The sequence below is a fragment of the Centruroides sculpturatus genome, unplaced genomic scaffold (genome assembly GCF_000671375.1).
Source record: "Centruroides sculpturatus isolate CEXI.00-Female unplaced genomic scaffold, Cexi_2.0 scaffold225, whole genome shotgun sequence".
In the NCBI taxonomy this organism is placed as follows: domain Eukaryota; kingdom Metazoa; phylum Arthropoda; class Arachnida; order Scorpiones; family Buthidae; genus Centruroides; species Centruroides sculpturatus.
The window spans coordinates 248,708-275,226 of record NW_019384500.1 but is presented as its reverse complement, the minus strand read 5'-3'; the positions used below and the strand labels follow the sequence as shown (position 1 = coordinate 275,226).

General features: G+C 32.9%; 1 protein-coding gene across 1 annotated transcript in view; it reads left to right on the top strand.

Annotated features, from left to right (window-relative positions):
• The first annotated feature begins 9,967 nt into the window (after positions 1 to 9,967).
• LOC111622029 (SIN3-HDAC complex-associated factor-like) overlaps positions 9,968 to 26,519 on the top strand; it is a 44,492-nt gene continuing 27,940 nt past the window's right edge. The window contains exons 1-2 of the mRNA XM_023364327.1: positions 9,968 to 10,056; positions 18,812 to 19,080. Of these exons, the coding sequence (XP_023220095.1) occupies positions 18,853 to 19,080 (228 nt within the window). The 5' untranslated portion in view covers positions 9,968 to 10,056; positions 18,812 to 18,852. The remainder of the gene's footprint in view (positions 10,057 to 18,811; positions 19,081 to 26,519) is intronic.

Below are 26,519 nucleotides of genomic sequence, written 5' to 3'. Positions count from 1 at the left end.
TAAAATATGACAATATATTTGAGGAAGTTCCTTCCGTTGCTATTAGGCTTGCCTTATGTTTCGCACATTTCAAGTAATTTGCAAAAGGGCTGCGGAGTCGGTAAAAAAGATTCAACTCCGACTCCAACTCCTGATAATTTTAGTAGACCGACTCCGGCAAAATTAAAAACCAAGTCATTTTGTGGGGGCAGAGGCGCTTATATAGTAGCGTAGCGAGGGAGTGTAAGGCGTATCATTCACTGGCGCCACTCTCAGAGGGGAGCCCAAATGGTCTCCAAGACAAACTATATGTGTTTCTGGGAAGGGGGCGCCAATAAAGTGTCGTGCCCCGGGCGCCAGTTATGTTCGTTATGCCACTAAGCTCATAGGGGGTCTTCTGCTCTAAACTCTGAAAGGAGCCTCGGGCATTTACACAAATACTGTTATAGTTAGTATTTTTAATATTTAATAACATTAATATTTATTTGTATAAAAAAATTAATTTTTTACAAATATTTAATAAGAGGAAAAAGAGGGCGATAAATTTCTACATCTACATCTTTATTCTACAGCTTTTGCACGTCAATTTCACTTTTCCAGGAAAGTTAATTCAACTAAAAAATATGTCACCTAGCTACTTCAGCTCTTTGTTCTGTAGGCTGGATGGCCGAGCGGGCAAGCTTGCAGCCTATCGCTCTGGGGAACCGGGATCGAATCCGGACGTGTTGGGAAATCCACAAAAATTTTTCGGGGTGGTCCGTATATGTTGGGTCCCGTCCGTCATCACCCGGTCGCCCCATTGTGGATCTAGCCAAACCCATAAAGGGCTTGCTTAAAGATGTCCTATTAATGCCTACAGGACGGAAAGACTTAATAAAAGCCCCTAGCTCAGAAAAGAAAAATATGTACTTTAATCAATTAGTCTGGTTTATTCAGAAAAATAGAGTACTTATTTAGAGCGGTGATAAGAAAGGAATGAATCAATAATATTCAAATTCAATTGGGTCAAAATAATTTAACTACTAAACACAAATACTACAAAGGAAACTGTTGATATATATTTAATAAATTACATTGTTGCATTTTGTATTTAAAATAAATGAATTATAACAAGATACAAATATATTTTAAAAAATTATTAAGTATAAAATAAATTTTCTTTTATTTAAATAAAAAAAAACCCGCGTTTTTTTATGCAGCGAGAGTGTAGCGAAATGACGTCACAAGCAGTATTGACCAATTAGAAACCAGTTTCAGTGTGTTCGCTGTAAAGCGCTTCTCGAGCGCTGCATAAAAAAACGCGAGGAAACTGAATCAAATTTAAAATGCCTGAGTCGACAAATTTTTCTTCACTCCACAGCTCTGATTTGTAATGTCCGAACGCCCACCACGAGTTACTGAAAATTCTGAAAAGCCTAATTCATATTTGACTTTGTCAATACGATCATAAACTTTTTTCAAAACTGAATAATTCTTTTTTAATTCATCAGTAAACACATGTTTTTTTGACATTTTGGAGATTAAATTAATTTAATGTATAGTAAAATAATCACAAATGGCGACTACCAATTTGAACTCGACTAATGTTGTTGTATTAAGTTATGGCAACGCAATACTTGGGCGATCTGCCTAGAGGATGCCTTTCGGGAGGTCATTTTAAAGGCAACTGGCTCTTATTCAGGCGTTACAGACGTGAAGAAACCCGGAAAACTCCACATGGCCAATCCGATGGCGAGGCGCGAATTGGTTTTATCGACTCGGCCATTGGTGGGCATCCGAGAAGCCATCGGACGCGCTTAAATAAAGTTTAAAAATATCGAGAAATAAAACATTTTAAAACATTTCTATTTTTGTATCGTTTGAATCTAGTGCACAATCCGGAAACTGTTTATTAGATAATTCTTCAATCAACTCAATCAACTTCGTCTATTTTCTATGAAAGATACATCATTGGCTTAATAAGTGTATGGGAAGAGAAATAAAATTTGGGAAGCGTGATTTTTTGTCATCTGCTAATTGTGGCACCTTTAGGATCGTATACAGCGTTTCGAAATGGGAAATCAATCATTTTTAGTCCTTCTAATATCGATTATTTGTTTCTCTCCGATTATTTTACCGTTCACCCATAGACGGAAATATATATTTTTGTTTTATTGTGATTTTTTTAAAGAAATTTAACACTCGAATTATACGAAGGAAAATAAAACTGAGCGTAGATTTTAAATTTCCGATTAGTTTAGAGAATTTTTCCGATAAAACTAAAGAAGAAAGAGTTCATAGAATAAATTTATATTTAAAATAGTCAGCGTCGTATTTTGCGGTGGTGCAGCACCGTCGACCGTCGAGCATCATCTACTACTGGCTGCGAGGAGTCGAGAATCTGTTCGAAGGTGAACAAATATTTCCAAGTTTTATCTTATTATCCGACAATCGTACGTTGTTTTAATGTTAATAATAATCGAGAAGATCGCATCGTAATACGAGTTTTAATCGCGTCGCCTTATAGCGTCGGGATGTGTTCCGTCGGATTTTCATTTATAATCGCTTCCATGTCTTCTCAGCGAAATGCTACGCGATTTACTATTCTATTTTATTAACGTATTTAACTACTACTTAATGCAAATTTTGCTTCCTAATTTACCAATGCGTGTTTAATTTTCAATTAATTTTGCCGTATTCAGACGACGGCATTTACGCTTTCAGTTTCCGATTACTCCGAGCGCGATGCGTTCGGTTCATCGAAGATCGCCAGACAAAAAAATTCTTAAACAGTAAATTATTGTTCGTTTTGTATCGATAAGCTAATACTCGAAGGCCGCAATTAACAGTCGCGATCTCCGATTTTCGTCCTTTTTTTTCTTTTCTTTCTTTCTTTTTTTTAATCGCATTTAAAAATGTCATCCGAAAGATTTGTTTTGAATTTTTTCGTTGTAAATCGGCGCATTTCGACGCCTGCCCAGCCGGAAGGTGGTGATTTGTCACTTAATCATCCAGAGAGATTCTGAACAGGCTCATCTGACATCTTGGGTCATTGGATATGCTGTTATTTCTGGTTGTGTTGTGTTGCTTGGTTCTGCGACTGTACTAGGTTTTGGATGCTCCTTTTTTTGTAATTTTGGATGTGTGTTTCGTTTCTGATGGGTGCCACCCTATATAGAGGTAGGCCGTGTGAATGAATTGACAGGAGTGATGCTGCTTTGAATGTTTTGCTTTCCTTTCATTCCTTTTGGTTGGATTATATAAGTCCAATAGTCAATCCTATTTTTCTTTATAAGGTTTCTTCCAGAAAAGTGCCTAAGAGGAATTTTTATCTATAGGCATGTTTTCATGTCAATCAATTTTTGTTTAACTGACACAATTTCTAGTAGTGTTTCTGTGTCTTCTTGTCTTCCAGTTTTGTTATCTAAACAAAAACAATTTATTGAATCGTTTAGCATCTTGGTCAAAGTAACTATACCACTTACTGTTTGATGTGAATGATGATGTAAAATATAACTGAATAACCAGTATTGTTTATCTACATAAAAACATCTACAAGGGTCATTCAAGGTTAAACAAGACTTTTGAGTCTATAATTTCAAAAAGTAACTGTAGCACAATAAAACCCAAAGAGGGAGTAGCATTATCCATTCCAAGATTTCAGTAGCAAGCATGACATATTTTGTGCATGCGTAGCAGTTTTAGCGATCATGGCAGAAAATAATGTGTCTGCAGTGGTGTGTAATCAAATTTCTCGTGAAGGAAAGGGTTAAACGTGCTGAAATTTTGAGAAGATTGGGTACACGGTATGAGGAACAAATGCTATTGCAGGCAAGAGTGTACGAATGGTGTCAACAATTTGGTAAAGGATGAGAGCCGATGACAAATGAAGCACAGAGACATGTTTGTCCAACTGCAGTAACACCAGTGAATATCGCATAAGTTGAGCAAGTTATCCTGGAGAACTGGCAAGTAACCATGATATACATTGCAGAAGACGTGTCCATCAGTGTTAGTAATGTAGAGAAAATCATTCACAAGCACTTACTGTTCCACAGGATGTGTGCCAGATGGGTTTCCAACACTGACATGTGATCAGAAATAGGTACACAGCTGACATGTGATCAGAAATAGGTACACAGCTGACATGTGATCAGAAATAGGTACACAACATGTGAGCAGCTTCTGAATCAGTTTTGTATCAAAGGTGATTAGCTCCCAGTGATTATCATTTGTTTGGGACCCTTAAAGAGCACCTGGGAGGAACAAAATTCCAGACAGATGAACTGCAGCAAGTTTTCCTGTGCTGACTATGATGTCAGCCCACTGTCTACCATAAAGGTATCAGGTACCTACCCTGCTGCTGGAAACACTGTCTACATAGAGATGGAGAGTATTTCGAAAAATTGATGTAGTTTATACATGTTTTGGACATTCCTTTTGGTCTGTAGAAATAAAAGTCTCGTTTAACCTTGAATGACCCTTGTATTATGTACAGTAGAGCAGTGGTCCCCAACCCCCGGGCCGCGGACCGGTACTGGTCCGTGGATCAAATGGTACCGGGCCGCCCAAGGAACATTAAATTATTTCCATTTTATTTACTATGGTATTTCCTCGGATTTGTGCGACTTTTAATGGAGACAGAACAACGGAATAAACTGGACATAAGAAACACACTTCGGGTATCATTGTCTCCTATTACCCCCAGATTAACCTATTAACCGTCTCGTTGCAAAGAAACAAACTCAGGATTCTCATTGATTTAGCGTACTAGTGAGTTAAAATTTTAAACCACATTATATTTATTTTTTGGTGTAACTGTATATTACTTTAAAGGCATTTTTAAATACAATTAAATTAAAATTATTAAATTAAATTAATCTAAAATATAAACAATCAACGTCCCCCTTCAGTGGGCCGCGGTAAAATTATCAAACGTTGGCCGGTCCGCGGCGATCGAAAGGTTGGGGACCGCTGCAGTAGAGCATTAATTATCTGACCCCCAATTAACCGTCACATCGGTTAACCGACCGTTCTAGTCGGCAAATTTCAAATGTCTGCTAGTGATGTGGCACTACAATATTTGGCTATGTCTTGGCTACTTTAATATTATTTTTGTTAAATTTTTGCGTGTTTTAGCTGGCATCAATGGCTTGACCATTGAAGGGAGGCCAGTATTTAAACGGGACTTAATTTTCTAATTATGAGTGATTGTTTGTTTCGTGAGCAATAAAATAATTTAAAAATAATTTTTAATGATACAATAGTGACGATTATTATTTTAAAAAAAATTTGTTAGGCTAAACATCGATGAAAATTCAATGCGAAGTTGGTTAATAGCAATATACTAATAAACTAATTACATGGGATATACTAATAATGTATTTTTTTCCTTCTTTTCGGTTATCCGATTTTTTCAGTTATCCGACCAACCTGAGTCCCCAATTGAGTCAGATAATCGATGCTCTACTGTATTTAGTAAATAATATGATGTATGCTAAATGTGACAGTAGATTATCTTGTTCCAATGGTGCACTCTGTCTTATATGAATGTGATTTTAAGTTTTTCTGAAGGATTTCCAAAAAATCAAAGAAACTTTAAAATGAAAAAATTGAATGTTATATATATTTAGTTTTGGAAAATCATATTTCTTGGATCTGTTGTTTTTATGATATTTGTGTTCATATAAAATAGCTAGAAATATCATGGAATGCAAATGATGTCTGGCAAAGATAAAATTTTATTGTTTTTAAGAATGTTTAATTTTAAATACTGAAAATAAACAGAAACTTAAGAAATTTAGCTTTGTGAACAGAATGAGACATTTTGGATGAAAAATTCCTGTTAGTCTCAGTAAAAAGTAGTCCATTAAGTAGTTGAATATCTATTTGAAGATATTTAAAAAAAGAAAAAAGAATGGGCCAATGAATATTTGTTTTCTACATTTTTATAATTGTTTAAGATGTAAATTTACTATTAATTAGATACTGTATAATAAGGAAGATTTTTGTTATTTTGAAAGCATTTAAATTATAATTAAAGCAAATGTTTCTAATGCTAGATACTTTAATTTACATCCTAATGTAATAAAAAATAATATATAATTTTTTGCTACTTAAGAGAGATAAAAACATTTGCTGGTAGAATTATAAAGAAGAATTAGATATCTTAACAGTGAATCAGTATTTTAAACAAATCTTTTTAACCCATTTAATGAATCATTGTCAGATCACAAGTTAAAGAAATTTAAAAATAGAATAAGAAAGAATTGAACATGGTATGAAAATTTGAATCATAGACAATTCATGTGATATGCATATAGGCAGTGGGGCACTATGCAGGTTTTGTTAGAAATGATAAATGGATCCAACATGCATTGGAAAAATTTAAGATTTATGAGTGTACCAATCCAAGATATCAATCCATACAAATATTGACAGAAGCAAAATACACAAAAAAGAAAATCTATAAGAAAATTGTGGAAATGCCAGATACTATGATTCTCATTTTTGTTTCAGAAATTTGCCTTACAAGAAATATTTGAAAACTGTGCACATTAATTTTTGTTTCCAAATATTTATTGCAAATTTTGTATGTATTTATGAAATGTGATTTAATTATTTGAGCCGAATTTTCTATTTAAATTTTTGTTCTACTTCAGCATTTCTTAGCCTGTACTCTCTAAAGATGATTCATTTAAATGTTTTTTAAAATGTTGCATGATTATTTATTGTTAAAGTGTCTAGTCTGTTTTTCTTTATTGAAGGCTGTAAATGTAAAAATATAAAATTACATTTTCAAAATTTCTCTTATAATAGAAAAAGTTTGCTTACTGACTTGAAAATAGAATTCTTTAACACTAGAACTACCAAACTAATTATTTTTATCAGTTTAGTTTTTCTGCTTTCTATAGTTTTTAAAGTTTTTGTATTTACTGGTATCTAAAATCACCAAACCAGTCAATTTAACTAGCAGTAGCTAATGTTTTAGATAAAGGTGAAATTCACAATTTCTTTTGTAGACAAAGAACTAGCTCAGATTTCTAGATAAAGATTGAGAGTAACTAAATTTTGAGATAAATTTGAGATTCTAAAGTATAAAAATGAACTCTTTATCAGAAAGCATTGAATGTTTTATATGAGTTTGGAAAAGGCATTTTCAGATAGAGAAACTCTTATTGTGATAGTAACTCTCCAGTTTTTGATATAAATATCAAACATAATATTTAGTAATAATATACTAAGGATATTATTGAATCAGAAAATAACAGTTTTAGCACAAATGTATCATATTAAATTTTTAATAAAAATTTGTCACTATTGCTTTTGCTAACAGTTCATCTTTTATATCATTTGATTTTTTTCTAATGATAATGATGAAGATTAATATAATGATGATTAATATGAATTTTGCTTTTCGTGTTACTACATATCCTAATAAAAAATATCAAAGTTCAAATAGCTTTAAACAGTTGACAACTGGTGCTATTACCCTACTAGGAAGTTAGTAGTTGATTGCATATGGTCTGCTTTTTGATGCCTAATTTCTTCAAAAGAAATGATGTGTCTGAGTAGAATTTGGGAAAGTATAAAACAAATTAAATTTGATGTCAAATTTATTAGAAAAATCCAACTGAAAAATAACAAATTTGCTTTCTTTCCTAGCTCTGGGAAAATTTATTGTTATGTATCTGAAGGTAATACACTAAAACTTGCAAAGGCTAGAACTTGATGGAACTATCTTATTTTTCCATCTCGTGCACGTTTTCCACTGCAAGAGTATTGACAGGATATAGACTTACCATTTTTCTATTACCTATGCAAATATCCTGAAAATGTATCTTTTTTCTTTTAAGAGATTGGCTCTTCACATGCCTTGAAACTTCCTCTTTTGATAGATTGCACTGTTTCATTGTGAAATACAGAATGTATGATTTCTGGCTTTTGCATCTATATACTATCTGGGTTTAAATAAGGAAAGGGGAGGGAGAGGAGATAGATAGTACAGAAAGGTAGGATCCCTCTGAATGGCATATGTATGGCTACAGTACCTTCTATGCTTGATGTTGGCATGCAGTTTTTAGGCTGCAAGGCCGTAGTCTCCCTAAGGGTCTAAAAGAAAACCTGAATGTAGCGAACATCAATGATACAGTGCCATCACAAATATAATAAAATATGTAAATAATAATAAATTAAAATAAAGGGATGGCACTGGATGCATGCTGGGATAAGATAGCGTGGTATAAAATGCCACCAGAAAGTGGTTGATATAATTCCACTGATGTGGTCATGACTAAAGGCAAAATACATTTGGAAAATGTTTTAAAGGTTTAAGTAAATTTACTTATTTTGATTTTTTAAAAGTTGTCAGATTTTGTCTTCAAAGTTGGTAAAAAAGATTGAGTGTTTTAACTCAGAGAAGGAATGTTTTTATTTAAAAAATTTTTTTTCTATTACCTTCTTTTTTTTTTAACATAAAATAACCAACTCTATTCAGAATTTTTATAAAAAAAAATATTTTCTACAATTTTACATTGAAGTAAAAATGTTCATTACAATGTGTGGTTACAAGAATCTAAAAAATTACTAAAATATACAGGGTTATTCAAAAAGATGGAGCAGATTTTTATTTCAAACAAAGGGATGAAAGTATATTCTGCATATCACTGGATAGAGGAAAGTTGAAAGTTTTAAAAATTTTGCAGCCCACTACAAGTTCCATTCCATGCCACATAGCAGCATACAATTGTTTATAAGAAAATGGCACACAATAGGAGTGGTTGTTTTGTATGCTGCAGTTTGCAAAATGTGAATCCATTGCTGAAGTGCAACATGAATTATGCTGTCAATTCAATAAACAGCTGCCTTATCATAAGCAAATTTATGGGTGGCATAAAAATTTTTAGATGCTACTTGCATATGTAAATGGAAAAGCACTGGTTGTCCTTGCATGTCAGATGAAAATGTTGAGTGCATCTGAGGTGCATTTGAATGAAGCCTTAGGAAATCCACAACATGGACAAGCATTGCACTTAGAATTCCTCAAATATCAGTATGGAATGTTCTTAAAAACGATATGCATATGAAAATTACTGCAGGCATTGCATCCTGACAACTATAACAGGTTTGAATTTTGTGCTGCAATTCTGCAGGTTATGGAAGAGGACAATTTTTTCCAAATAACTAATTTTTTCAGATAAGTCAACATTTCATCTCTCTGGTAAGGTTAATCGCTAGAATGTTAGAATTTGGGGAGTGAAAATCTTGTATTGTTGTTGAACATGAAAGAAACTTGCCAAAGCTAAATGTGTTTTGTATCATTTTTATAAGCATAGTTTATGGACCTTTCTTTTTTGCCAAGCAAATTGTGACTGCATTTTAATATCTGACATGCTACAAAACTAGTTGTTTCTCAACTTCAAAAAGATTCAAACAACTTCATTTTGATGCAAGAAAATCCCTGTCTTACTTCCACTTAAAGTCCAGTGTTATCTGAACAACAACGTTCCAGGACATTGGATTGGAAGAGATGGAAAAGATCTTGTTTATCATCTGTGGTCTCAGGTCTCCAGACATTATCCCCTGCAATTTTTATCTGTGGGAGTACATAAAAGAAAGGGTATTTGTCCTCCATCTGTCTCCTACTCTTCAAGATCTGAGACATTGAATTGCTGAAATTGTGAATTCAATAACTAGTATCCAGTTGGTTCATGTGTGGGAAGAAATACACTATTGTTTTGATGTTTTTCATGCAGTTCATAATGCTCATGTTGAATATATACAATATTGAACCTTCGTCCATCCAATGATGTCAGAATGTGTTTCCATCCCCCATAGACGGAAATATATATTTTTGTTTTATTGTGATTTTTTTAAAGAAATTTAACACTCGAATTATACGAAGGAAAATAAAACTGAGCGTAGATTTTAAATTTCCGATTAGTTTAGAGAATTTTTCCGATAAAACTAAAGAAGAAAGAGTTCATAGAATAAATTTATATTTAAAATAGTCAGCGTCGTATTTTGCGGTGGTGCAGCACCGTCGACCGTCGAGCATCATCTACTACTGGCTGCGAGGAGTCGAGAATCTGTTCGAAGGTGAACAAATATTTCCAAGTTTTATCTTATTATCCGACAATCGTACGTTGTTTTAATGTTAATAATAATCGAGAAGATCGCATCGTAATACGAGTTTTAATCGCGTCGCCTTATAGCGTCGGGATGTGTTCCGTCGGATTTTCATTTATAATCGCTTCCATGTCTTCTCAGCGAAATGCTACGCGATTTACTATTCTANCTTTACATCGACGAAAATTCAGCACAAAGCGACATGCAATGGAGAAAAATTTCAACACGGGATAAATTAATATATTTTTTCGTACATAATTGGTTATTTGAAAAATAAGTTATACGAACAACCCCAGTCCCCAATTGATTCGGATAAACGATGCTCTACTGTAATTATTAAAATAACTAAAAAGAAAGAAAAAAACTAAATTTTCCCCTTGGAAAATTTTATGGATCTGTAAACATGTATATGAAACCTGTACATATGTAGTGAGTGAATTAGTTGGAACAAGTGAAGAATGCTAAGTCTAAGCCCTGCAATGGATATGTGCAAGTTTAGATTTATACATACCTGATTTAGCAATACCTGTAAATCTGGAATTGTCTGTTGTATTACTCTGCTATTATTTACACTTCCACTTTAGTTGGAATTGATATTTAATAGACAAAGGGCATGATTAAGTAGTTTGCAGTTTTCATTGGAAACTTTTTTATTAAATACATTGTGGACATCATGACTTGTAGACAATCTAATCTAATCTAGATCTTTAAGTCACATAAGTAGACAGGTTCCATGGACAGATCCTGTAAAGGATGTTGTGGAAGAAAAAGAAAAACCACATGTAGAGATGATAATCTAGTGTGGAGATAGACCAGTGGAGACTTCAAAAGGGAGATTGCGTCTCGTGGGGTTAATATACATGCTTCCACTATATATCATCGCCTTCTGGAATGTGGCTGCCAGACTTGACATCCCTCAAAAAACAGCTTTTGACACATGCTATGAAGCAAAAAAATCTATCCTGGGCAAGAAATATCTCAACTGGGCTTGGAGAATTAGGAAAAAGTGATATTTTCCAACAAAACTCACTTTGAGCGGCATTGCTACAGGTTAAATTTCATCTGCTTACCTGGAAAACCTCTTTGATCCAGCCACATCCAGCAATCCCCCAAACACCCACCCAGGTCATGCTTTAAGGATATTTCACAACTTCAGGGCCTCAGATACTTCACTCCATTGAAGGAATGATGGATAGCAAAAAGTACATAAACATTCTGGAGGCAAAAATGATCCCTACACTGCAGAAGCTGTTTGCTAACAGGGATGCGGTATTTCAACAGGATTTGGCCCCATGCCACAATTCTAAGCTTGCTAAGAGCTTCTTTACCCAGCAACATTGAAGTAGCCAGGAAATTCACCTAATTTAAACCCCATTGAAAATTTTTGGGTCATTATTAAAGCATGGATATCTATGGTGGATTGCACAATGAAAACTGAAATGATGTGAAAGTGTCATGAAAGTCTCATTTCAAAACCCTGAGGGTGAAGGAGATGTACAGGTATGATTAGCTAGCAGCATCAATAATTGGGAGTGTGAAAGAAGTAATTAAAGCTAAGGGGATCACATTCACTATTAACTACACTATTAATTTAAACAAATAAATATTTTGTGTATTTACAAAAAAGGATTTAGTGTATTTAAGCCATCTCATACTTAGCACTCAACCTCAATTTTTTTTATTGTGTTCTGATTAAAAAAAAAAGGTAAAATTATGTTGAATGCATATGACAAACATTGCTGATTAATCTTCTCACTTCTTTAATACAGTGGGTGATCTGTTAATGAACATAATCCGTTCCAAGACGTTGTTTGTTAACCGATTATCAATCTACCATAGGTTTTTATGAGAATTTGATTAATTCATTTCGGAGACTTCAAAAAATAAAAAATATATACTTTTTTACTACATTTATTTATATGTAATAGTAAAAATACATATATATGCAGACTTGCATTTTTTTTTAGTCATGTTTCTGTTTGTGGGAGTTAAAGAATCTGTCCAATGTCGATTGCTTTTCTCTGTTCTTCAGGATTTTTCCGAAGTAATTAATAGTATTGTAATTGTAGAGATCCCCAACCCCATTAACCTTATTCTGGTTTGGATACCACTCATCTGATCATTGTTCTGACATCCTCCCACTTCTTCAAAAGATCTTTAATAGTAGATGTCGACATTGGTCCTCTTTTGTCTTCCTCTTTTTCAAAAGAAAACACATCTCTCTGAGCTTCTTGGTATTCTTCATTTGAGAGTTCTTGGGGTTCTTCTGTCGTCAGATCAGTTTCAGGTTCCATTATGAGCTCTAAAATGCTCTTTATTTTTCAGATATGATTTTCATTACTCCATTAACAACTTGAGACTTCTTGATATATCTTTCATAGCTAAGATTGTGCCTACCATAGACCTGTTCAAGCCATACTGCCTAGCAACATCAGACATCTTGTGCCCACTTTCTACCTTGGTTATTATATCTTACTTGGTTTCTACAGTAAGCACAATTCTTGACACTCCTCTTTTTAGGCTCCATAATATTATCAGTTTCTTTTTTAAATAAAAAGTTCAGAAAACCACTTATAAAACTTCAGAGAACAGAAACCAACTTGCACACAAAAAATTATGTAAATGCAAGGTTCAGATGAAATTTGATATTAAAACGTTAACGAATATCTGCTGGGACAGTTAAACTTTCACCTTTCATAAATAAACCCTGACACAAAACATAAGAAGTGCCTGTCCAACAGTCTCATGAAGACTATAAAAAAATTATTTGTCAGAAAGGTAAACAAAAAGCAGGAATTACAAGGGAGAGTTTCAAAATTCAGAGGAATACTATCCATTTAGTATCAGGTTGAGCGTTGATGTTGACGTCTCCTCTGCTCCGAAAGATTTCGAATTGTTACCTGACGACAAGGGAAAATCAATCAGTATTCATTATTTTCTGTTGCTTCTTTTTATGTTTGTTCGGTAAAGTGTTCGTTGTCCAATCATAAAAATCTTTTGTGAAAGTGTTTGTTATCCGATTTGTTCGCTATCTGAACTGTTTGTTAACTGATCACCCACTGTATTTACAATAATTTAATTTTTAAATAACTAAAATTAATTGTAATAATGGTTTGCAAAGAATAATTACTCATAGATGCAATCATTCTACAAGTGCACAAACAAAACAGAAACCTATACATACAATAGATTACAGGAAGGCATTCAATAGCATCCCACACTCTTGGTTACGGCATACTCTACACCTATACAAAATTCTGTACATCCAACTCTCATTACATTTTTAGACAACATAAGGAAACTAGAGGAGAACACTACATCTCAAACTGCATTTGTCTAGGTCAGGGCTTCTTAAACTATGGGTCACGACCCCACTTGGGGTCGTGAGATTTTAATGCAAAATATTGAAAATAATTTGTGAGAGTTTGAAAATGGCATGCTTTGTGTCATAGGTTTCATGAGTTTCGCTTTGTGTCACTTCTGGTGCAGCGAGACAATGATTCAGCAACACCGATTGTAGTGTGAACTAGTGTAGTGTTGTCACTTTTCAGTGTATTCAGTTGTCCTTGTTCCATTGTAACACAAGAGTGAACTGTGGTAGTACACCATTATTGTTTTTGCAAATTTGTATATACTGTATCTTTATTTTATATTTTTTGGGTCGCGAAAAAAATCACAATCATAAATGGGGTCGTGAATTAAAAAAGTTTAAGAAGCCCTGGTCTAGGTCAATCACAATTTGAATGTCAGTGGAGTAAAGTCAAGTATACTTGTACCAGCATACCTGTCCAGTATACCTGACATGTGGATGACAGAACTGTCAGTTTTTTTTTTCATCCACATGTTCAGATATACCTGTACATACTTGACTTAAGTGTGTGTAACTTCTAATAGCTGTGTAATAGGTGGTTTAGCTGTGCTTGTGTGGATACATAGAATTTTATGTCACTCATGTACTGTACATGAAGTGAGATAATATGTATTGTGTTGTTTTGTTGTGTTTGATGTATACTAAATATGGAAACATTAAACCAAACCAAATATACATAAATCTCTTAACTTAATAAGGCTAGGCATTTTCTTAACTGTTTCTGTCTGGTATGTGTTCTGAAGTTTGGACTTCAAATAATAATTAAAGAAATGAAATAAAAATGCTTTAATTGGAATAAGTGTGAAGAAGCAGATTGAAAATGATGATCAGATGAGAAACTGAAAGGATTATTGTGATAAACTGAAATCATATGAAATGTTACATGCCACTTTGGGCATGTGCCATAGGTTTGTCACTCCTGGCCTAAATAAATGCACAAGACTTCACATAAAAAAGAAATACTAAAGAAGAATGATTGTGTTCAAAGTGGAGACGACATTGAATCCAAGGATGAGGGAAAGTCTAAAATATTTAGGATTCCAACAGGACTGTTCACAGAACACACACAAATAAAACAAAGACTAACAAAAGAATACAACAGTAAACTGAATGCAATACTAACAACATAGCTGAATGCAAAACACACATTTAAAACAATAAATACATCATGTTATATCAGTGCTGACAGTTCTTTAGTCATATACTGGATACACACAGAACTAGAGCAACTCCAAAGATTAGCATTAACAAAATATAACAAACATTACCTTAAGTCATCCACAGAAAGACTGACTCTTCCTCATAAAGAGCATCACTGATATAGTAAACATGCATTGTGAAAGTTTTTGTACAGAAAACAAGAAACATCACAATTACACAAAGCAATAACTTTTGCAGACAAAAAACAGTACACTATCAAAGTTGTGCAACATTGACCTGGATCTAACATAGAACTCAAATTGCACAGACACTATCAGGCAATATTGGACTAAGAAAGAACTCCACTTAGATTCCTTAATGATCTTATCTAGGACCATATTGACAGAACTGCATCAAACTACTAGCTGACTGATGGATGCCTCTTTGAAGAGATGAAATGGTTTGTGATTTCCATACAAGACCAAGTCATAAATATAAGAAATTAAAGAAAGCACATCTTAAGACACAAGATCCAGTTGCAAGTTTTAATACAAAGTAACTACTTACATGAACATAACCAAATAGCAAAAATATTGTATCAAAAACTCGCATACAAATTTAAACTATTTCATTACAGGAATCATACTACAAATACATACAGTACCTCAAATGCATAGTATGGTTATGCCATAATCATAGACAAAACAATTCATCACACCACCGGATATCACATTCATTGACAAATAAATCAAAACCATATGCACCATAAGCATAGCTGTATCCAACATCCACAACATACACAATATACATATTGAAAAAATTAGTAAATACTCAGAACTTACCCATGAAATAAAGTATCTGTGGAGAATGGCTGAGTTATGTATTGTACCAGTAGTTCTTTCTTGCACAGGCATTATACCACATACACAGTCTCAAAACAGCACCATATTACTGTAAAAAACTTGCAGTACTAAACACATATCACATAAAAAATTCTTAAACATATATAGAACCTCTGGCAAAAAGTATTTGAACATGATATAAAAAAATAAAACTGTTTAGTTTGAGCTCATTTTACAAGAAAATAAAACTTGTTTAAAATGAAAATACTGTACTGTATATGTTTTATTTATTATGATTTTAAGTGTTTATCACTTTAATTTTAAATGAATAAACCAAACCATTTTCCCCCCAAAAAATGTTTTTATATAAAGCAATATTGGAAAAAAGTATTTGAACATTGTTCTAAATATTCACATTTGAGGGCATTCTAATTTTAATGGAAGAAATCATTAGCTTTAAGGAGTGTGTTTGTATCATTTTCTAAGAAAACAGTGATACTTACCTGTCTTAGCTTAAACAATGGTTCTAATCAAAGAATTTGTTAATGATGTGAGAAAACAAATTATTAAGTTGCTACAACAGTGGTTTTTAATTGTTGTGCCATGAAAATTTTTGAGGATTATTAAATAAATTATTTCCAAAAGAAGCTCAAATAAATTTTGACAAGTTTTACATGTCAAAATTAAAGCCTCTTTATTAAATTATGAGTTTTTCATTGTTATAATAAATAAACATATACACAATGTAGTAAAAAATATATATTCATAAGTGAAATTATATGTGCATAACACCAAGTTATTTCATTTAAAACTAAAAGTTTCTTTAAATAAAAAATGTATCTATAATTGTCCATATTTAAATCAAATTATTTTAACTTAGAAATAGTGGGATATTAGGCAGGATTCTAAAAGCAATTATCATGCCACTTTTAAATGCAAATTAAAAACACTTAATAAAATATCAAACTCAGCTTCTTAATAAAAGTGTTTTAAAAGAAGCTTTGATTCTTATTTTAGTACTGGCAATTTGTAAATGCCAATTTTGATGAAATTTTATGGATGTATTGTATTTACTTCTACTTAAACTCTACCAAAGCTACATGATCCACTATTCTGGTATTCTCGAGAAAATTGTGATAAAAGTTTTATACAACCATTAATATCTATATGGAAGACTGATTCATGAATTCATGGCATAGCATGATTACTTACGGTGTCACATGCAGAACTTTTGATTTTGGGTAGGTTTGATACTCATATGCAACATTTTTCTATAATTTAACCTTATCATTTTTAATTTATGTACATTTTTTATGCTATTTTTAATTATTCATTATAAAATATCAAGAATTAAAAAAATTATTTTTTACAATTTAAAGTTTTGTCACAAAAATATATCTATACTAATATTATAAAGAGGTAAAGTTTGTAAGTTTGAATGTAGGAGGTAATCTCCAAAAATACTCATTTGATTTCAAAAATTCTTTCACCAATATTTAGAATGGAACTTCAGGGTGGACATAGGATGTATATTATTTCGTTAAACATTCATATAAATTAAAAGATATCATCTAGGATTAAGGCTTTTATGTCCAATAGATGATGCTAACTCCCACGAATACGACAATCTAAGTTTGCTTTTCTGTGAGGATGAAGTAAAGCAGATCATCTTCTATCTATCTGTATAAATAAAAATGTAATGCTCATTTGTTCCTATTAATTCCTTTGAAACTTTTACACAATGTTGCATTTGAATATGCACATGTTTTTATATAATACACATGTTGAAATTCCCCCCACTGAGGGGGGAGATGGACAGGATTAAGGCTTACTGTAACAAACTCTGCTTCTATTTATACTATTTTAGATGCAGTTTTTTGCATTTTGATTGTGTTTTAATAGGGTATGTCAAGAGAATGTACACTAAGAAGGGATTTTTCAAAAAGTTTCCTCCCATGGGGGAAGTGTTATACATTTATAATAGATACATTTTGAGCCACAACAACATGTGGCAGGGTCTGCTAGTATATGTATACAATAAATAATATGACGACCATTTCACAATAATATGACAGTATTTTGGATGATATTTATCGTAAAAACAGTTGAAATATAATAGCTCATTGCACCATGCACATATAATCATTTCTATTTTATTTTCACAGTCTTTTCATTTTGTTTTAATTCCAGAAGGTGGAAAATAAACTTCATTAATATTTTTGAAAATATTTCAAACCTGCATTTGACAGTAGGTCTAAATTTTTAAATTTTGCACAGATTCTAAAGTTGTTTTATTGGTTGTGTGGTGGTGTTAAAGTCAGTCTTTAACCAGTAATAAATAAATAATATGAATTTATTTCTATTGTGTATTGACATTTTTTATTTTTGTGTGAATTCTGATGTTCCATGACACACATGAGGTGGCATCAACATTTAACTGTGTGAAAATAGTTCAGTATCACTTATATCCTTGAAAGTTATGTTTGCACATGTATAGCCATGTGCAAACACAATTTTTTAATCATAATATAGATTAACATTGGCATTATACAGGGTGTCCCAGAAGTCTTTCCCTGATTACAAACATGCAGAAGGCAGAAAATATGACACACAGACACATATCTTTTATCTTGAATTGCAGGTAACATATTCAAGTTTTTGTGTGTACATACATACTCACTGTCACTTTGTTTGTTACAGAACAATCACATCCAATACCATCTTGATATGTTGCAGTTATTTGTTGTGCCACAGATTCAGGACATTCTGGACTTAATTTTCCAACAAGATGTTGCACCACCTCATTGGGGTTTAGATGTTCGTGCCTATTTGTATACAGTATTTCTGGGAAGATGGATCATGCATGGTGGTCCCATCAACTGGCCTCTGCGATCACCGGACTTAACACTACTGGATGTCTTCCTTTGGGGTTATGTCAAAAACCAGGTTTACCAAACACCAGTGAACAGCATCGCAGCATTACGGCACAGAATTACTGACGTCATAACACCCATCCCTCATGATATGTTGACCAACACATGGGTGGAATTGAATAGCTCCTGGAAATTATTGGTATTCTATATACCAAGATATGAAAATGAAACAATTCTTGAAAAACACTAAATTTTAATAAAGTTTGGATTCCTGAAGATTATTAAGCATTTTTCCAATCATAGTTTCAATATGAATGGAGCTAAATATTTCAACAATTTTATTTATAGATAAACATGTTTAAAATGCTATTGATGATTTTTATTAATGTCATATTGATGATATTAGTTTTTAACATTGACTGACAATGGCTAATTGCAACATATTTTCTCAGTATCCTAAATAATTTTAATGATTCTAACAGTGTCATTATCACTTTCAGAATTTTGACTAGTATTGGAGTGAGCCTATTCAAGCAAAGAGATGTTTAGCTTTCATAAACCCAAGATATATCGTTCAGCCAATGGCTGTTGCATCTGTAAGGCTAAGTCTTCAAGTTCTCGTTTCACTGACAGTAAGAAGTATGAGCCAGAGTTTGATAGATGCTTCAGCATAACAGAGAAACGGTCAGGTGAGATCTGTAATGCCTGTGTGTTGTTGGTGAAGAGATGCAGAAAGTTACCTCCTGGAACAGACAGGAATTGGCACCATGTGAGTATCTATTTTTGTTTTCTTATGGGAAATTAACCAATGAATTGGAAAGGAAGTTGTCTAATAAAATTTTTAATAAATGAACAATTCATTTTCCATTTAGCTATGATGATTCTGATATCATTAAAAACAAAATTATGAAAGATGAAATATTATTGATATTTTAGACCAAATATGCAAAGGGACTTTTGTTAGTATGTAGACATAGATAAAATCCAATGTCCATATGCTTCAGTGCTAAGGCACCACCAAAGGCTGAGTGGATAAAACCACTGAGCACTGGTAGTTGATCATGGGTTTGGACCTCACCAATGGATTGGCTATATGGAGTTTTCCAGGTTTTCTTCATGTTATTAATGCCTAAATAGGAGCCAGTTTTCCACAAAAGACCTCCTGGGAGGCATTTTGCCCTTGACAGATTACTCGTATGGCACGTTGCCTTAATTAATTAATTAATTGAATAAAATCAATCAGTGCTGAGGCTAAAAATCTGACATGTGATGTTTTTGGAACACACTCACATTTCAACTAGGCTGTATTCTATATGATAATTTCTCGTCTAGTGTAATGTTTATATTTAAAATTTTTACGTGTTTTAATTAAGATATGTAATTTCTAAAATAATTTACTATGTTAAACTTTTTTCAGAGAAGGGTATTACTGAACTGGGAATGCAACTTTTATCTTACCATATTATTTTTATGAAAGTTAACAGAAAGTTTATTTTAGAGAAGCTTTGGTTTTCATTTGATTAGTCTTAATAATATCTTAAAAGCGGCTGGTTTATAAATAAATTAGATTATTATTGTTGCAATTCAATTTTATACATCAAAGTTCAATATATATCTAAATAAAAGAACTCAAGTGATTATTTTCATTAGAAAACAGAAAAATATACATGTAGAAAAGTCAAAAATAAATATGTCAAACCTTTAATATAATTTTTATTACATTAATAATGCAAGTCTTTAAAGAAGTCTTTTCAAATTTAACATCTTTGATATCTACACACTTCTGCAAACATTTGTATCATTTACTGCAATGATCAAAAAGTATCAGGCATGGTTCATTTGATTCAGACTTTCATTGACATCTAACAATAATCCATATGTCATCATTCATTTTCATTTGCAAATAAATGTTTTGTTTTGTATGTAAAGAATTTTTGCAGCAGTGATTTTTCAAAACGTCAACTGTAATTGAGCAAAAAATGTGTATTAAATTTTGTTTTTGCAATGGAATTTCTACTACAGAAATGGAAGTGCTGCAAAAAGCCTTTTGTTTTTGATAGATTATCATCACCAAAGTTTTTAAGCAGTACAAGATATTCAAGGAAGGCAGAGAATATGTTGAAGATGAATCATGCTCTGGTAGACCATTTATTTCAACTGATGAACTACACTGTTCAAATCAGAGATTTAGTGCTCACTGATCATCATTTAACAATTAGGAACATTATTGAACTTGTTCTGGTATTATTTGGATCTTGTAAAGCAATTTTAAAAGATCATTTGGGCTTGTGGTGTGTTGTTTCTCAAGTTCTTGAAGTTTTTCCAAAAACAACATGTTTGAGTGACTGAGGTTTTCTGGAGTTGTATCTTTTGTAAAATGCATAATTATGGGTGATGAAACATGGATCTACACTTTTTTGACACCAAAACATCTCAACAATCAAGTGAATGGCGATCAAAAGATGAAGGAAGACCAAAAAGACCATGTTGAAGTCAATAAAAAAATCAAGGTCATATTGATGGTTTTGTTTGATGTCATGGTGTTGTGCATCACAAATTCCTTCAAAGTGGTTAAACTGTCAACAAAGAATATTATTATTGAGGTGTTTTGCATCATTTTTGTGAAGCAATTTATAGAAAATGATCTGATTTGTGGTGAAAAAATCATGGATTTTTCACTATGATAATGCATCTACTCACAATGCTCTTGTTGTTTGTGAATTTTTGGCCAAAAATTCAAGAAATATGAGAGCAAGATTTAGTGAGTAAGAAGGCTATAGAAGTACAGTTATCTTGATCTGATCTATACTATTTTGTTTTTCCAGATACTCACTAAGAGAGTTTGATGCATTGGACATCATAATGGAGAGAACAACTTTTTTGCCAGGGACAAAGTTTTTGTTGTATTTAACAGACTGATTTCCATGTTGATGACATGATGAGGAACATTTGCTCTGCAGGTTTAACCACCATTATTAGTTATCACTATATTTAAGATATTTTGATCAGTTTTCCACTAATGAATGCATACACCTCTTATTCTGTTAAGTTGTTTGAAACAATGTGAGAACAGAATACTAACTAATTGATGCTTACCATAAAACTTCTAGTACATTGAGTTTTCAACCATAAATATTTTTGGCTTCATTCAGAGGCTCTCTTCAGGTGAAATAACACAATAGAATTATGGTCTACTCAGCTTCCATATGTTTTAACTTATTCAAATATCCTGTTCTAGGAATTCTGAAACTTTACAAAAGTTTCAATCATTCAGTCAATAACAATTTGAATAATTTTCATTGTATTTCAAAATGTATTTTTAAAAAATATCCCTAGATGTCAATCCTAAATCTGGATATGAAATTATAACAAGTCAATGCAATTAAAAATTAATTCATGCCTCCTGCAGCAGAATGATGCCATCTGTCAACATTCCTGGGCATTTGGACTTGATGATGTGCTTCAATTTTTGCAAAGTTTCCACGTACTGCTATGCGTTAATTGTGGTGCCGTGTTCCAGAAAGTCAATGAGCAGCGGGCCCTTGCAGTCAAAGAAAAAGGTCATCATGACATTCCTGGAGTTTGCACGTACGGCTTTGGATTTTTTCGATGGGGTGAATCCATGTGTTTCCATTGTTTGCTCTGACACTTGCTCTCCAGCTCAAAATGATGACATCATGTTTCATCTCCCACAACAATCGGGACAGGAAACAATATTCTTCATCATGATACCATTCCAGGTGCTGCAGTAATGTTGACATTCTATTCAACTTCTGCTCCACCATCAGGCTGTAGGGAACCCACTGCACACAGATTTTCTGGGCCTTCAGATGCTGTGTCAAGATGGCGTGAGTGGTACCGTGACTAATGCCCAACATGAGCCAAATGTCTTCCACTGACCACTGTTGGTCAGTTCTGACAACAGCATCCACCGCAGCATTGACAGAAGGGATAATGACACGATGAGCCTGTCTTGGCTGACTGCTGTCTTTCAATGACACCCGACCTTCTCGAAATTGTTTATTCCACTCAAACACATGCACAAGTGACATACTGTGTTTGCCATACACAGCAGACATTCAGGCATAAATTTCACTTCCTGACACTCCTTCCACGGTCAAAAAATGCACTACACCTCACTGTTTCTCTTTCCTGGCCTCCATAGTTATGTCAGACGCACACATGACTCACCAACCTCACTTTGAGCATGTTTAACAGACAGATGGCACGGTGGTGAACATTCACATTGTTCCTTCCTGATTCCCAATAGAAGGCACTTCTATACACACACCTACCTGCATTACCAACTTCTGCACCACACTCATATAGTCTGTCTCGTTTTCATTTGACTGCCCCTTATATATTTAACCCATTCTTGTTATTAATGCAACCCTGTTAGTAGATTTTAATAGTTTCAGCTATTTTAAGTTTTGTTCTATCAGTCATCATCCTTAAGTCTAATTTCAGTCCAGCATGATATTATTTCAGGATCTGATGCAAATTGGGACAGAGCAGTCATGTGGTTCTTCTTTGTCATAGATGTGTTCTTTAACTCTAGATACTACCAACCTACAAGTAGAGCCCACATGTCAATTGTGTATTAAATCTAGTATTACTAGCAATATTTTGTATGCCTGGGTGTTCTTTCTAAGTTTACTTTATCTTTTTTATTGGTTAACAACTTAAATGCTATTGGACACTGTATATCGGTAACTTTGCATTTTAAGTTCATAGTTATTCTTGCATAGAGATTACAGAGCTTAGGTTTGTAATGTAATAGAATATAGGTTTGCCTAGAGTATTCTTTACAATCCAACTCTGCTGCATTTTTTCTTCTAAAGTTTGAGATATTCTAGAAATCAGGCTAGCTTTGTATCTGTGTTTTACAGTAATATCTTCTTAATATGATTTCATTTGTCTGTCTTTCAATTGAGAGCAGTGTATTTATGCTTTTTATATGAACACATTGAAGGCCACAATTTTATATATCCAGAGATCACAAGTTAGCTGGAATAAGAACAGCTTGATGTGTAGATTACAGTAGACTTGTGACTATGCATTTGCCTATACAGTAATACCCCCAAACTTATGCGATAGGTGGGACTGAGTGATGACCATGTAAGTCGAATTCACATAAGTCAGGGTATAATTTCGCAATTTGTGTAAAATCAAAGTCAGATGTATGTAAGCTAATAAATGTTCTCGTTAATCTTATCTCGTCTTTTGATTTGTTTACAGTTACAAGAAATCACCACATAGAGTCTCTCAAATCTCCGTAGATATAACAAACACAGAAATAAATAACACAAAATAAATTGTAGCTATGTGTCGATTCTGTGCGACAAGTCCAAACATATAAGCTGAACAATAGTGTGAGGGGAGTGAGTAATCGAGAGTTGAATGGCACTCAAACAAAAGACGAATCGACGAGATTTGAAAGTTGCGTAACTTTGGGTTTGCGTAAGTCAACGTATTACTGTATGTTCTAAATCAAGATTTAAGAATTGAACACTTGTGTTACTGGACTGATTAATTAATTAATACCAAAGTTAGACTACAGTTGTTGCTAAATTCCAGAAACATTCAGGAATGTTTGGGAAACATTCTATATCTAGCTTGGTTTTCCATATAATAATGTCCTCAACATATCTCACATATATTATTATGCACTGTTCATTGTTGAGAACCTTTATTCCAATTGTTCAAATAACTAGTTCACAGAGGTACCCAGATATAAGGCTATTATTGGTTTCCTCATTTCTGCATATAAGTACAATCATTAAAAGTAAAGAACATTGAATAACTAATTATGTGTGCTAGGTTTAGGACATGTTGATGGTGCCTATTCATGTCTTGTATGCTGGAAAAAAGGCATTTCTCCATTCACAAAAGTACAGTTCATGCATTATAGAGGGGTACATAAAGATGATGTTAAGTACTGTCAAGTGCTTTGTACTTACCACTGGCATGTTATTTAGTCTTTATTAACTCTAATGAGTTAGAGATGGTATATTGGTAGCCTTTGACAAAGGGTTTCATGCATTCTGTTTTCAACATAGATGATAAGAGAGATAGCCTTGTTTAGTATAGGTCTTATCTGCTGACTTATCTTATGTGTTTATGCATGGTAAATTTAATGACATGTTTAATTAAACTTCTGCCATGTATATAAAGGGATTGTTGCAAATAATTTCTGCAGTGTTAATCAAATCCCAAGTTAAGCAAAACCATATTAAGCAAGGGACACCTGTAGTCAGATTTGACAAAACTGTTAAATATTAAAAACACTTTTTTGAGTACAATGAAACATTAGCATTGTAATTTGACTGATTTCTAACTGGGAAGGGAGTTTACAGGGTAATAAAACAGTTTGTGGTTTGTTTACATTAGAAGTGGAGATGACTTTTGACTCTACTAATAATCTCTCACTAAAATAATGGTTTTACACTCTGACTTTGAGAAACAACCCATCAATCTCCTATTACAAACAAACCTGGTGTTAATCCATGAAACTTGAAATAATTTACAGCTTAGTGATATTTGATGTGCTTAGTTTATTGCTTTCCAGATTCAGATTACAGTAAAGTAAGTAAAAAATTATAGTAATACCCCGAACTTACGCGATATGTGAGACTGAGCAGTAACCACGTAAGTCGAATTTGCGTAAGTCAGGTTATAATTTTGCATATAAAAACATACAAATAATTTTTAATTGGGGCCGGAGACTAAACAAAACAATAATTTAGAAAAAAGTGTTTAATAAAATCTTAGATAATATATTCGTATAACAAATTAGGCCTATATTATTTTACAATTTTTCACATTTACTTGATTATCACGCCATAATTTTAATATTGTTTCCATCTCAGCAATAATGCTGTGACGTTTACGAATGATGCTTGAATTTAAAGATTGAGCATTTTTCACAGCTTTGAGAATTTTTTCTTTGCCTTTTATAATTGTTCTGACCGACAATTCCGGTAGATCAAACTTCTTTGCCAATTCACAAATTTTCATTTTTGTATCGAAATCTTTAATAATGGGTACGTTCGTAAAGTCAAACGAGTTAAACGTGTTAGTAACGAATCGTTCGAAAAGTCTAACGAAATAGGAATAATGATGACTTCATTCTCGCTTAACTCGTTCGACTTTACGAACATACCCAATGTTAACTTTACATTCCAAAGATAAAGTTTTTCTTTTCTTGTTTGATGCAGAAGAATTAGTTCTACTTCATTTGGATGACATAGTAGAGTCTCTCAAGTCTCCGTAGATATAACAAACACAGAAATAAATAACACAAAATAAATTGTAGCTATGTGTCGATTGCGCGCAAAACATCTGAACATGTAAGCTGAACAATAGTGTGAGGGGAGTGAGTAATTGAGAGTTGAATGGCGCTCAAACAAAAGACAAATCGACGAGATTTGAAAATTGCATAAGTCGAGGTATTACTGTACAGTAAAGTAAAAATAAACACACGCACACACATTTTCTGCAATCCATGAGTAGTTTGCATTGTTAGAAAGGAAGCAAAATGCAAAAATTAAAAATATAATGAAATTTTGTTTTTATTGATGCAATTTCTGTGATTTCATAATTTTAGAAAATATACATGGGTCTGTGAGACTCGGTGCAAACTAACAATGTTTGTTTAAAATACGTGCCTAATATATGCAAAGCTACATTATGTATTCTTTGCAACAATAAAGCTGTGTATCAATTGATTTTATCTTAAAGCAAATTGATGTATTTGGATGTAACATCTCCATAGCATCTGTTATCATCTGCAGTTTCATTCTCTTCTAGACCACTGTTAATAAATCTGTTGTCATTAAAAAGTTCTTACCCATTGTTATATTGATTGATTTCCAGCCATTTGTAACATTTCAACATTTTCTTAACCAAGAATTTCTTAATTAAATCGTGTATTGAAGTTAGAATTTCTTGCACTTCATTTTCTACCACAATTTATTAGGCCATAACTTATTCCAACACTTCTGTACATTATATTCCAGCACTAGGCAATACAGTAAATAATTTACTGCATTGCCTAGTGTTGGAATATGCTGTACAGAATGGCTGGAAATCAATCAATGTAGCAATCGTTAAGAACTTTTTATTGACAACAGATTTATTAACAGTGGTCTAGAAGAGAATGAAACTGCAGATGATGATAAAAAATATAAAATCATGAAATTGATGACA